The sequence below is a fragment of the Zeugodacus cucurbitae genome, chromosome 6, assembly GCF_028554725.1.
Source record: "Zeugodacus cucurbitae isolate PBARC_wt_2022May chromosome 6, idZeuCucr1.2, whole genome shotgun sequence".
NCBI classification, from domain to species: domain Eukaryota; kingdom Metazoa; phylum Arthropoda; class Insecta; order Diptera; family Tephritidae; genus Zeugodacus; species Zeugodacus cucurbitae.
In genome coordinates this window covers 12,335,134-12,350,280 of record NC_071671.1, presented here as the reverse complement: position 1 = coordinate 12,350,280, position 15,147 = coordinate 12,335,134, and the positions used below count along the sequence as shown (strand labels likewise).

At 37.9% G+C, this 15,147-nt stretch overlaps 2 protein-coding genes across 2 annotated transcripts in view; both read right to left on the bottom strand.

Annotated features, from left to right (window-relative positions):
• Nucleotides 1–15,147, bottom strand: part of LOC105216933 (uncharacterized) — a 122,435-nt gene that overhangs the window by 32,714 nt on the left and 74,574 nt on the right. Inside the window, exon 4 of the mRNA XM_011191694.3 lies at nt 10,155–10,271. Coding sequence (XP_011189996.2) covers nt 10,155–10,271 — 117 coding nt within the window. The remainder of the gene's footprint in view (nt 1–10,154; nt 10,272–15,147) is intronic.
• On the bottom strand, nt 12,647–15,064 carry LOC128922607 (uncharacterized). The gene is made up of 2 exons (XM_054233705.1): nt 14,583–15,064; nt 12,647–13,523 (listed from the first exon to the last, which is right to left on the bottom strand). The coding sequence occupies exons 1-2, from the start codon at nt 14,873–14,875 to the stop codon at nt 12,662–12,664; spliced, it is 1,155 nt and encodes a 384-aa protein (XP_054089680.1). The 5' UTR covers nt 14,876–15,064; the 3' UTR covers nt 12,647–12,661.

Below are 15,147 nucleotides of genomic sequence, written 5' to 3'. Positions count from 1 at the left end.
GGAAGATTTACGGTCCCTTAAACATTGGCAACGGCGAATACCGCAGAAGATGGAATGATGAGCTGTATGTGTTGTTCGACGACATAGACATAGTCCAGCGAATAAAAAGACAGCGGCTACGCTGGCTGGGTCATGTTGTTCGAATGGATGAAAGTGCCCCAGCTCTGAAAGTTTTCGATGCAGTACCCGCTGGTGGAAGCCGAGGAAGAGGGAGACCTCCACTCCGGTGGAAGGACCAGGTGGAGAAGGACCTGTCTTCACTTGGTATTACCAATTGGCGCCAAACCGCCAAAAGGAGAGATGCGTGGCGCACTGTTGTGGACTCGGCTATAACCGCGTAAGCGGTTTCTACGCCAGTTAAGAAGAAGAAGAAGAAATAGAACTCATTTGAAGTAAATTTTTACTCCAACCAGACCAAGGGATTGTACTTCTAATGTTCATGAAAACACCACTCAAAAAGTACACTTCAAATAAAACTGGCATCTTCCAAGAATAAAATTATGCGCGTTTGTGTTCGACTTTAGTGAGTGGTAAATCGAACAAACAACTGGTATAAGTCTGTTAAACTAGTATAAACCAACAAGCATAGAATGGTAAGCAATTATACCATTTTGTGTTGCTTAAGAACCCAAATTTTGTGAGGAGAGAACAGAGACGGTTGTCCTTCATATCAAACGTATTCTTTTAACGACTAACCTGTACGTAGTCCCCAGTGATGTGCTTATATTCAGAAAGAAAGAACAGGGAATATTTTATGAAAAGACAAGTGAAAACAAGTAAGGAAAGGCTAAGTTCGGGTGCAGCCGAACATTTTATACTCTCGCAATTTATTGAAGAAATATTATTAAGATACCACACAAATTTACACATAAATTCGGCATACAGTTTAATGGAATAACGAACATCGTCATATATAGATATGAGGGCTGAGGTAATTCCTGAACCGATTTCATTCATTTTCATCAGCAAAGTACACTATATCCAAGACTATACGCTCAATTAATTTGGCTAAGATATCTCACATATTAACCAATACATAAATGCAGAATAAAACCCACCGTATTTTTGAAAAAGCTATAATTAGCTATACGGGAGCTAGGAGATGGTATGACCCGATTTTAATAATTTTTGGAACAGAGACACACTATTAGAAGAAAACAATTTCCTCTGAATTACATTAAATTATTTGCGAGATTTACCCATATTTTCGGTTAAAATTCACCGTTATGCGCTGAGTTCAACATGTTCGATATCTGGGGCCTTGAAAAGTTATAGTCCGTTTCACAAGTGAAACCAGAGATGATATGCACTATTTGTGTAAAGTTTTATTCCGTTATCTTCATTGGTTCCTTATGTATACGTTATAAAGTGAAGGAATCAGATGGAATTCAAAATTGAGTAGTCGTGGTTGTGAACCGATTTCACCCATTTTTTATGCGTGTTATCAGGGTGTCAAGAAAATATTATATACCGAATTCCATTCGAATCGGTTGAGTAGTTCCTGAGATATGGTTTTTGACCCATAAGTGGGCGATGCCACGCCCATTTTCCATTTTGAAAAAAAAATCTGAGTGCTGCACTCCTTCTGATATTTCTTCTGTAAAATTTAATGTTTCTCACGTTTTTCGCTAGTGAGTTAACCCACTTTTAGTATTTTTCAACCTAACCTTTGTATGGGAGGTGGGCGTGGTTATTATCCGATTTCAACTATTTTCATGGTGTGTGATGGGTTACGTAAGAGAACCGACTGCAGAAAGTTTGGTGTATATAGCTTCACTGGTTTGCGAGATATATACAAATAACCGATTTGGGGGCGGTTTCGTCTCGTCATCCTGATAATTATGATATATATAACTCTATTACCGTTATGTAAATAAAACTATGATATTCTCTTAAGCAACTTTTGTTGCGAGAGTATAAAAATATTGATATTATATTTGGACTTAGTACTGTATAGAGTTGTTAAATTCGTTTGGGATAAAAATAATATGTCGAAGCTACAGTAAACTTTTTTTGCATTGATTCTTTTAATGTTAACCACTTTAATTTATAATGAATAAATTTCGCACTTACTGAATATTTTTAAATTCAACTTGTTTCACTTATCCATTCTAGCATAAATTGCAATAATTTATTTAAATGTTTATTATATCAACAAAGCATAAAGCAAACTGGCTACGAAATGAAAATAATAACGAAGAAAACCAAAAATATTGCAAGCGATTGTCGGTAAAAGGCGATATTGAGGAAAGGCAGCCAGCAAGAAAGCAATAAAAATATCAAATAAAATAAAAATAGGCCAAGTAAATCAAAATTGAAGCGGAGTGTAAACAACTGAAGATGTTATTTACGAGTAAATACTCCTACATACATAACTGTTCATGTGTGTGTAAGTACTGCTAGTATTGCATACATACACATATGCCTATAAGAAATGTATATATTTATTTATCAGTCATTTGAGCACAAGTACGCCTCCTCCCACACACACACATAAACACATATCCATATTTTGCATGTTTTCAGTGCATTTCCGTTTGGAAAATTTTCAGCCTCACGCCGTTATAAGCAATTGCAAGTAGGTGTATCGCGTTGGCTATAAATTATGACTACAAACCGGAATGCCAATGACTGCAAAATGCGTATGGGAAGATATGTGGCGTTATTTATATTTGTACATACATACATATGTCTTAAATATATTGTTCTCTGAAGAGCTGCCAAAGGTCGCAGCTGAAGCTAAGCTCCAACCAGCACCAGAAGATTTCGTTCAGGCTTTGGTGTATTTAGCATAGTTCTTGGTTGCCACATATGTTCTTTCCCACAAATGCATGCAATTTTAAATTAGAAAATCCTAGGAAATGCTGATTCGTTCCATTTGTATACATTTTCTTTACTTCAAAACTCGTATACTGTTGCACTATTTTATATATGTACTATACCAATTGAACTTGCTTTATTTCCAACGAAGATTTGGACTCACAATTTTGTGACACGTTCCACGTTTCATCTCTAAGTTCGCACCATTTGTTGCTATCAATAAAACTACTTACTTTTAATGGACAACTATTCAAGATTTGGTATCTGATGGATTCAAAATTTCCTATGTCTGGTTTGTGATTCAGGGCATTCGCGTCTTGGCTCCCATGTCACTGTTGACAGTCATAGCTTCGAAGTCGTAGATAATTTCGTATACCTGGGAACCAGCATCAGAAACACCAGCAATGTCAGCCTGGAAATCCAACGCAGGATCGACGAACCAAAATCAAACTCTATATGGCGCTTATCATTCCCGTCCTGCTTTATGGTGCAGAAGCGTGGACAATGGCAACATCCGATGAGTTTTGAGCAAGATTTATGGTCCTCAGAACATTGGCAACGACGAATACTGCAGACGATGGAACGATGAGCTGTAGAAGTTATACGACAACATTGACATAGTTCAGCGAATAAAAAGACAGCGGCTACGCTGGCTAGGTCATGTTGTCCGAATGGACGAAAGCACTCCGGCTTTGAAAGTGTTCGATGCAGTATCCGCCGGAGGAGGCCGAGCAAGGGGAAAGCCTCCACCCCGTTGGAGGGACCAGGTCGAGAGCGACCTGGTTACACTTGGGATCTCCAACTGGCGCCGAACTGCGAGAGAAAGAGAGGAGTGGCGCGCTATCATCGATTCGGCTATAACTGGCTAAACGAGTCCAACGCCAATCACATACATATAGATTTCCATGCAGAATTTGTTCAAAATGTGAAAAGCTCCCACCTGATAGTTCATGATGGGCATGGTATTTACTCTGTCTCGGATTCTTCTAGAGAGGACTGAGTCCGCTTTTTTGTTTCCGAAAATGTTCCTGTGGCCGGGAACCGAGATTAGGAACATATATATATATATATATATTTGGCGTAGGAACCGCTTTAAGCGATTATAGCCGAATCCACCAGAGCGCGCCACTCATTCCTCCTTTTTGCTTTTTGGCGCCAACTGGAAACACCAAGTGAAGCCAGGTCACTTTGCACTTGGTCTTTCCACCGGAGTGGAGGTCGTCCTCTTCCGCGGCTTCCTCCAGCGGGTACTGCATCGAATACTTTCAGAGCTGGAGTGTTTTCTTCCATCCGTACAACATGACCTAGCCAGCGTAGCCGCTGTCTTTTTATTCGCTGAACTATGTCAATGTCGTCGTATAAATCGTACAGCTCATCGTTCCATCGTCTGCGGTATTCGCCGTTGCCAATGTTTAGAGGACCATAAATCTTGCGCAAAACCTTTCTCTCGAAAACCCCAAGAGTCGTCTCATCGGATGTTGTCATCGTCCACGCTTCAGCGCCATACATCAGGACGGGAATAATGAGCGACTTATAGAGTTTGATTTTGGTTCGTCGAGAGAGGACTTTACTTTTCAATTGCCTACTCAGTCCAAAGTAGCACCTGTTGGCAAGAGTGATTCTGCGTTGGATTTCAAGGCTGACATTGTTGGTGTTGTTAATGCTGGTTCCTAGATAAACGAAATTATCTACAACTTCAAAGTTATGACTGTCAACAGTGACGTGGGAGCCAAGACGCGAGTGCGCTGACTGTTTGTTTGATGACAGGAGATATTTCGTCTTGTCCTCATTCACCACCAGACCCATACGCTTCGCTTCTTTATCTAGTCTGGAAAACGCAGAACAAACGGCGCGGTTGTTGCTTCCGATGATATCAATATCATCGGCATACGCCAGGAGCTGTACACTCTTGTAGAAGATTGTACCCTCTCTATTTAGTTCTGCAGCTCGTATTATTTTTTCCAGCAATAGATTGAAGAAGTCGCACGATAGTGAGTCACCCTGTCTGAAGCCTCGTTTGGTATCGAACGGCTCGGAGAGGTCCTTCCCGATCCTGACGGAGCTTTTGGTGTTGCTCAACGTCAGCTTACATAGCCGTATTAGTTTTGCAGGGATACCAAATTCAGACATCGCGGCATAAAGGCAGCTCCTTTTCGTGCTATCGAAGGCAGCTTTAAAATCGATAAAAAGATGGTGGGTATCGATTCTTCTCTCTCGGGTCTTTTCCAAGATTTGGCGCATGGTGAATATCTGGTCCATTGTAGATTTTCCAGGTCTAAAGCCACACTGATAAGGTCCAATCAGTTCGTTGACGGTGGGCTTTAGTCTTTCACACAATACGCTCGACAAAACCTTATATGCGATATTGAGGAGACTTATACCACGGTAGTTGGCGCAGATTGTGGGGTCTCCCTTCTTATGGATTGGGCAGAGCACACTAAGATTCCAATCGTCAGGCATGCTTTCTTCCGACCATATTCTACAAAGAAGCTGATGCATGCACCTTATCAGTTCTTCGCCGCCGTATTTGAATAGCTCGGCCGGTAATCCATCGGCCCCCGCCGCTTTGTTGTTCTTCAAGCGGGTAATTGCTATTCGAATTTCTTCATGGTCGGGTAATGGAACATCTATTCCATCGTCATCGATTGGGGAATCGGGTTCGCCATCTCCTGGTGTTGTACTTTCACTGCCCTTGAGCAGGTCGGAGAAGTGTTCCCTCCATAATCCCAGTGTGCTCTGGACATCCGTTACCAGATTACCTTCTCGGTCCCTACATGATAATGCTCCGGTCTTGAAACCTTCTGTTAATCGCCTCATCTTTTCATAAAATTTTCGAGCATTACCCATGTCGGCCAGCTTTTCAAGCTTTTCATACTCACGCATTTCGGCCTCTTTCTTTTTACGTCTGCAAATGCGTCTCGCTTCCCTCTTCAGTTCTCGATATCTATCCCACCCCGAACGTGTTGTGGTCGATCGCAACGTTGCGAGGTAGGCAGTCTGTTTTCTCTCCACTGCGGAACGACAATTCTCATCGTACCAACTGGTTTTTTGGCGTTGCCGGAGACCAATTGTTTCGGCTGCAGCGGTATGCAATGAGTTTGAGATGCCGTTCCACAGCTCCCTTATATCGAGATGCTGATGAGTGCTCTCCGAGAGCAGGAGTGCAAGTCGAGTAGAAAATCGTTCGGCTGTCGGTTGTGATTGCAGCTTTTCGACGTCGAACCTTCCTTGTGTTTGTTGACGGGCGTTCTTTGCTGCACAGAGGCGAGTGCGTATCTTTGCTGCTACTAGATAATGGTCCGAGTCAATGTTTGGTCCTCTGAGCGTAGGCACGTCTAAAACACTGGAGACATGTCTTCCGTCTATCACAACGTGATCGATTTGATTGCGCGTGTTTCGATCAGGGGACATCCACGTTGCTTGATGAATTTTTTTATGCTGGAATCTGGTACTACAGACAACCATATTTCGGGCCCCAGCGAAGTCGATCAGCCTCAGGCCGTTTGGCGATGTTTCGTCATGGAGGCTGAATTTTCCGACTGTTGTGCCAAAGACACCTTCTTTACCCACCCTGGCGTTAAAATCGCCAAGCACGATTTTGACATCGTGGCGGGGGCAGCGCTCATAGATGCGTTCTAGGCGCTCATAGAAAGCATCTTTGGTCGCATCGTCCTTCTCTTCCGTTGGGGCGTGGGCGCAAATCAGCGATATGTTGAAGAACCTCGCTTTGATGCGGATTGTGGCAAGACGTTCATCCACCGGGGTGAATGCCAGGACTCGGCGACGTAGTCTCTCTCCCACCACAAATCCAACACCGAATTTGCGCTCCTTTATATGGCCGCTGTAGTAGATGTCACAAGGACCCACCTTCTTCCGTCCTTGTCCCGTCCATCGCACTTCTTGGACGGCGGTGATGTCAGCCTTTAGTTGTATGAGGACATCAACCAGCTGGGCAGAGGCACCTTCCCAATTAAGAGTCCGGACATTCCAGGTGCATGCCCTCAAATCATAGTCCTTTATACGTTTGCCGTGGTCGTCATCAAAAGGGGGGTTTCTCATCCGAGGCCTGTGTTTCTTATTCACTGGTTATTCGTTTTTATGTGGTGGGTCCCAAGCCCTACGCACAACCGCACAAGCGGGCTTCGCCTTCTCACTTTAGCTCGCCTCCAAACGGATGTCTGTTAGCTACCCAGGGGATACTTGGTCTAAAACCGGAAGTCGTGAGCTGCTTGAGTCATATGCAAAAGAATCGTTCCTGGCCACTCCCAAGTGAATGGTAATCAGAAACTTTCCTCACTTGCGTGAACTTCTACATATGACCCCATCCCCCAAGATTAGGAACAGGTGGAGTTTTTCTGCAAGTGAGCTCAAAGCCTTCCTGTAGTTGGCTGAGTTGGGTAGACGGATAGAGAGAGAGATGCCGAGGTTTTTGGAGTATACTCCAATACCGTCCATTAGATTGAGGTAGTACCGTCCTCTCTTTCTTAACCTCTTCTCCATTTAGGTCTACACGGTATCCACACCCGAATTCTATTACTTCTGAACTATAACTTTGGAGTAATATAGTATGATTTGTTTAGATTTTTTATGAACTGTTTATTGTGGTCCAGGGACCGGTGTTGAAGCATGCAGATACGGGTTTTATATTAAGGATTACTAGGAAGTGATTCGATTCATTGAAGATCTAGTCATTACATCTCTATAGAGAATTTGCTATCTTGTGATTTGAGGTTTTCTTTGCGGTTCTGAACTTTTTTGAAGTGAAGAAATATTTTAGAATATTTAACCGTCGGCTTTTTGATAATCTCGGTTGTAATATTAGGATGATGTCTGTATTCTTACTTTCATGAGTAAATCAATTGATTTAGAAGTGAAAAAATTTAGTGAATTTAAATGTGTTGACTTAACCTTTAAATGTATGAATTCAACCCCAAAATAGAGATTTCCGTCCACTTCGTTAGGTCTTTGTCAACTGAGTATAAACTTTCTTGCTGACCTCGAATCAATAATATTTTTGTACAATAAAGATAAAGATTGTACAATAAAGATAATATAATTTTAAGTTGAAATAAGGTCTATAATCAGTTATGCGGTATTTAATTTTCTGAAAATATTTATCTTTAATTAAATACTTTTTTAAAATTGTTGAAATTGGGGTTTTTGCTTTCTAGTTCTAGCAGTTCTTTTTTATAATTTTTAATCTAGCATTTATTGTTAATTGTTAACACTGTTTCAATATGTTATGTAACCTTTTCATTTACAAAATTTTATCCATTCAAGTGGTGCAAGTATTTAACTGTAAAATTAGGTCAACAGCTTTGTTATTGTTACTGGAAAGCCATTGCACGGCATAGCATTTGACATTGACGATTACCTCCCAAACACTTATGACATACCATACATGTTTACATAATTTAGCGGCATAAATAGTAGAACGCATTTGATGTATAATAACGATATTTGAAATGCCCCCATTCTATTATTCCCTATTATTTTCTTTTGTTTTACTTATTTCGCTCCCTGTCTATCTGCGAACGCATCAATCATGTTGAGTTGGTCATAGTAGCAAATTTTTCATTTTTCTTATTTTCTTATTTGTTTTTGTTTTATCGCTTTTTTAGCGCTTAATTTCTTTACAGTTTAAAAAACTTTCTCCAGCCCCACTTTTGGTGTTTATCTCGTTAAGTGTGTGCGCCTGCTGGTATGCTATGGCTTATTTACCCATTGCTATTGTCTTTACTGCGCATTGTTTGGCCCACATATTTTTTTCACTTTCCACCAGCTTTTTCTCCTCTTCCGATTTGCTGGCACATATATCATTTGCTACACTAGCAGCTCGCTCGTTGCGCATATCTGTTTACTGGTATCTGCTTCGCTCACCGCGAACAACAATTTCTTGCGTGCTTTATCTTCATTTAGTGGGATTTATTTTATGTGCAATTTCTCTGCCTGCCAATCCGTCATCTTTTAGCGCGCATTTTATCTTTTCTAGTACATCGCTTCACTAGCTGGCTGTATTGTATTTGAGTATGCGCCGCCTGCGTACACTTGACTGCGGTTATTATGCAATTAAAATATTAAATAGCGGGAAATTTTAACGCTAGACACTTCAGCCAGCTTCTGAAACTGCTGATACTCACTTAAGAATATTTTTTTGTTTCTGTTTTCGTTTTGGCTCTTCAGTTTATCTTCCGCACAGTTTGCGCTCAATAATTTATTTTTCCGATTTTTGCCTTCTACTTTTCCCTATCATTATCTCTTTATGGCTATTGAGCTACGGCTTGTTGTTGAAGTACTACACGCAGCCTCTTACACAGCTTTTTAAGTACTTTTCACATTGTTTATTACTCGTATTATATAGTTGAGGCATACCAGCTGGCTACATGGCTGATAAGGCGCCTTAAAGTAGACTTTATTTAAGTGATTTCAGGCAATAATTTATGTTCGATTGGTGTGCGTCGGCAGACTTGGCGATTATGCATAGCATAATGTTATGGAATTATTAAGTTTATCAAAAAAAAAATTACAAATATTCAGAAAAAATGATAAATAGTCACTTTATTAGGAACATTATGATGCTGCTCCAATAAGTTTATTATTTTGAGATATGATTTAAATTTTTAGATTCTCAGATTTATACGTCATAATTTTTGTTTTCAATTTAGGTGGTTAAATCAAATAGGATAAATGCTGAATATGGAGGAACCACATGACAAAAGTCTTAAAAAGAGTACTAGACTAATTCAGTGGTCTAAATGAGTGCAAAAGTATCAAGAGATCGAACAAAGTATAAAATCCGATTAGTCAGATCAATAACTAAAGATTATTTTCGGGAGTGATCTTGGCTCATATATGTTCTATACACTATTTATGGAACCAAATTCACAGCTTAAAGCAATATGAAATTCCTCCAAAGACTATTTGCCATAAAAAAGTGATGGGAGGCATTAACTCTCCATCTCGTAGTTCAAAGGATAATTTCTTCAGGAATATCATAAAACTAAATCTGGCCACAGTTGCTCAGATTTTTTTAAAATATTGGTGCAATAAAATATCGGTGGAATAGCAGTGGTTTCATTATCTTGTTCGAGGATTTCGACAGGTTTCTAGATTCAGTCGGAATAATCAGAAGAACTACCACAGAGAGTAATAACTTATAAGATGAACTGTAAACTCAGTCAAACTATCGGTTGAAACTCAATATTTCGTTCTCTCGATGTTGCCTTTTTAGGAAAATCATTTGAAGATATCGATTTTTACTTCAAAAGTATGTCTGAGATACCCTTCACAGCATTTGATTTCAGTAATTCACAATTTAAATTATAATTATTTACCTTTTTACTGGAGTGCTGATAGTATTTTCGCGGATGTAATGCACACATATACCGATCGACTGCCATGCAGACCAATATAACGGCACTTTGTTGTGATAGCGCACCGCGGAGTAGAGCCTGAAAGTAAAGAGAGGGCATTCAAAATAATTTGTTATTTGGCTGGAAGGGTATGCTTATCAGGAAATGTGTATTAAGCAACAAATATTTTTAGATTAATAATATTAAAAAGTGTGAAGTGATGTATAGAAAGAGTAAAATTGGTGATAATATAGTTATAGTATATGAACTAACTCATGAACTCTAGCATACAAAATCAAATAATATAGTAGTTACTTATACGCCGTGGACGTCCCGAAGTTGCACTCACAGTTGATTGTGTAATTGATTTATATATGATTTATTAAGAGGTAAGGGGTAGTCAGACACATGAAATGAACACAATGAGAATTTTCAGTAAAAAAAAAAAAACAGGTTATTATACGAAAATAAAAATATGATATTATTACACAATATTTTGACTTGAAGTCACGAAAATTTGAAAAAAAAAAAAATTCCAAAGGTGTAGCTGTTTTTTGTTGACCCAGTTCCAGAAAAGGTCCTTACGGTGACTATCTTTAGAAATTCATCTAAAATTAATTTGATCAGAAAAATTAGTTAAATAAATAGATAATCCTTAGCCTGATGAGGCTTTTTTCAAAAATTAACAAAAGAAGGCCACAAATTTTTTGTCTAGATTTTCGGAAAAAAATCAAAATTTTTGAAAAACAAAAAAGCTTCGATCAGACCCAGGTTCAAAAAACATATTTTTGAGAAAAACACATTTAATGTTTGTCTCGAGCGTTTTGGAGTACCCAAGCGCTCTTTGCTATTTGTCGAATAACTCGAAAAGTAATTATCGGATCAACTTCAAATTTTCAGAGAATATTTCTGAGGTATTACACTTAGAGAAAAAACCAAAAAACCAAAAACAAAAAATCGATTTTTTAAAAATCCTGATTACCATTAACCCCTTAATGACAAATTATTATATTTATATGAATTGTATTGGGAACTTTTTATTTTTTATCATTTGATTGGAAAATGAATTTCCTTATTCTACTTCTGCAACTTTTAAATATTTGTATATATTATTGCAAAATATAAAATAAAATAATCACGCAAAAGCAACACTTCCAAATTTTGTTTTCAACTCGCTGCTTCATGAAAACGGCGGTAGACACACTCACAGTCTCATATTTGCTTAGTGTCACTCAAATATATATTCACCGCTTGATTGCCTATGTGTAAATTTGCATAATTCTCGGCACGTAGGGGGTGTTGAAATCTCATATGTATTCGGCTTGTTTACCTGACAAAAATAAATTTCACACACGATTGCATATAGCTATGTTTGTATGAGCTTTGGAAAGTGTAGCTTTTTGACTTTAATTACTCGCATTTCACTAATGCAGTTGACACATGTACACAGCTAAACACCAGCAGGTGTAATACCGTGTTGTGAGGGCCATCAAACCCCTACGCTCATTGAATAGTTTCGACTGCGAAAGTAATGAGTAATTATAACCTTAAGATGGGCGTAAATTTGGTGATTAATTTGTTTGCAATTACGTCTGCAAAACGCTGGGGAATTCACTTATACAAAAGCAAATATAATTGTGATTACTCATACGCCGTGGGTGTCGCGGTGCTGCTGCGCGCACAGTTAATTGTGTTAATTTGCCTAAACATGTTATTTAATTATACACTGTAGAATAGCGTCACAATTAACTTAGCAGTGAAGCTATCTTAATTACTCAGTGCCTTATTATGAATAAGATTATTGGAACATTAATATATTGAGTAATGCTCTGAGATGGGGAACTAGAAAGAAAAATTAGAAAAATTTAATTACTTTTGCAACGACAAAAACAGTGACGCAGTGAGAGATGTCTAACTGAGAGACTGTCAAATTTTTTGGCAATTATATCTATGCATCCTTGAAACAGTGAGGTTCGAAATACATTCCTTAGGGTGCGTGCAGAGTGGCCGCTTGTTGCCGAGCCGAGCCGACTGACGCTTATTGCGAGAACCAATGCGAGAAAACTGGTACTATACAAATTAGTACAAATAAGCGCGAACAGGTCATAGTGGGCGCCGAGCTGGTCAGAGCGCAAAGCTGATTGAATGCGAGAAAACAGTTCCAAAGCGTATTTCAGCGCCGAAAACATTGGTTATTCTGCGAAAAGCTAGTTTTGGACATAAAATTCTTTGGAAAAAGTAAAATTAAAATGAAAATCATATGCTGTCATTCATCATTTAATGGCATTCTTGTTGAACTTTTCTTGACTACAGTCGTGTGTTTTGGTTTATTTAAAATGAATGTAGAACAATTAATAAGTGAAGTTTTTTCTCGGCCGGCTTTGTGGGATCAGAAAAATAAATGTTATCATAACCGTGTTTTAGTGGAAAAGCTATGGATGTCCGTTGCTTCAGAAATGAAAATACCAAGTAAGTTACATTGAAATTTGTTATATTTTATTCATGCATACGAAATTACAAAATTTATCTCTTATTAATCTACCATTTTTGACACTTGTTTTATTGAATTCTTTTATGATTTTTTCCAAATTTTCTTTTTGCACTTCTTCTTTTAAATTTTCATCTAATCCCTCTAAATCAATAATTATGTTGTGTAGAAGGCATATACATTTTACAAGGAGTTCAGCGAACAAAGGATCCGTTTCAATGGGTTTCCATAATATTCTGAACCTTGCACTTAATAACCCAAAGGCGCATTCAATGCACTTTCTAGCTCTTGAAAGCCGGGCATTAAAATATTCATGGTCTTCCGTTATCTCCTTTCGGCTATACGGCCTTAACAAACATTCTAAAAGGGGATAAGCCTCATCCCCAAGAAATACATATGGCACAATTTCTTCACTGTTTGGCAGACATGTATTTCCTGGTACAGGTAGTTCTCCACTTTTTAAAAGATTAAAGATTTTGGAAGAGCTAAAAGTGCCACCATCACTTTGCTTTCCGTATCCACCAACTTCAACCGCAATAAATTTGCAGTTGGCATCGGCAATACCTTGCAATACAATAGAAAAAATGTGTTTATAATTATAATACATGGAGCCAGTATTTCCTGGACACTTGATTCGTATGTGCTTCCCGTCGATAGCACCAATACAATTTGGGAAGTTCCATAGCTTCCAGTATTGCTCTGCAATTTCTTGAAAACATTGTTCGTTTGGCTGCGGCATATGTATAGTAAACATATTATCCCATAGAACTTGTGTTGTCTCCTTAACAATAGCTCCGACTGTTGATTTGCCTAGCCGAAACGAAAAAGCTAGTGAGGCAAATGATGCTCCAGTTGCCAGAAATCTAAATAAGAAAGTTAAAACAAAAATTGTTATTTAAATTTATATTATATTATTTGTATAAATTTTTGTATATTATTGTTTAAATTCATGTATGCATATAATTTTTATCATATTTTTATTATATGGTTTTATTTGATCTTGCAGAGGAAGACTTAAAAAAAAAATGGAAGTATTTACGCGATCAATTGCGATGTGAAGTACGCAAAATTCCAACTCCAAAATCGGGGGATGCCGCATCACAAATTACTTCGAGTTGGCCTTATTTCAATTCTCTACTGTTTTTAAAGGACCAAATGAAATTCAGATATTTAAGTGGTAATTTAAAAGCGTCAAGTGTAAAAGCTACCCAAGAAGAGGTTGTATATGAAGAAGAAATTGAAGATATTCTCAACACTTCACAAGTCGAAGAAACAAGAGATCTGTGCGACAATGACGAGTTCAGCTGTGAAGTTCCATCGAAAAAAAAAATACCTCTAACAGCACTGCCCAATTGTTGGAAATTGAAAAAAGAAAATTGGCACTGCTGGAAAATAAAAAAAATGGAAAAAAAGACTGTATTGGATGAAGATGAAGCATTTTTCGTAACTCTTTTGCTGCATATTCGGAAGTTGGACCCAGAGAATAAATTTCTGTGTCGAATGGAAATGCAAAATGTACTTTATAAATACGTGTATGCAAAAGTTAAAAATATGCCCACACTGTCCAATGAAACTTCGAGATACGCGCCTTTGTCTTCACCAACCAGCGTTTCTTCTGAAAGCTACCAGATAAATTCTTTAGACCTTAGCACAACTCCTTGTTTTCAACCGATCTCATTTACCACAGTTGAAGGTACAAATATACCATCAACTTCATCATCATTGGTTCCAGACCAAAATACAATGGAAACTGTAATTTATTCATCTTTAAATTCCTCTTAATTAATTTATATTATTTATTTTTAATTTTTTTTTTTAATTTTTCTTTTTATTTATAAAAAAATGTATTCATGAATTTAATACGATATAAAATGAATTTAATACAATAAATACAAATATATAAAACATAAAAAATTTCTTACCTGAGAGTTACTATCAAGCGTTCACATGGACATATTGGTACTTTAATAAAATTACTCCACTTCTTTTTTAATTTATCACCAATCTTTTCGAGAATATAGTCGAAAGTTTCAATACTCATTCGAGTATATTCTTTAAACTTGGCAGGATATTTTCTTAAATCACTATATAAGTGATGAAATTCTCCAAATTCACTTCGTTTATCATTTATTGGATGTTTTCCAAATGATTTTTTGTTGATAAAATACTTTAAAACAGTAGCCGAAGCTAAATACTCATCATCTGACGAATCCATATCTTTTCACTTCAATTTCACAAACACGAATGAACAACAAACCCAAATGCATACAAACATACATAAAACACAAATAATAGATAAAATATCAGCGCTGATTCTCGCATCCACTATGCACACTCAAACTTGTTTCTCGCATGAACAAGTTCTTGCAATAAGCGTCAGTCGGCTCGGCTCGGCAACAAGCGGCCACTCTGCACGCACCCTTAATTCGTAAAACAAAATCCGAGAAAATATTTGTATTATAGCACATAGGCTATATAAGACATGTA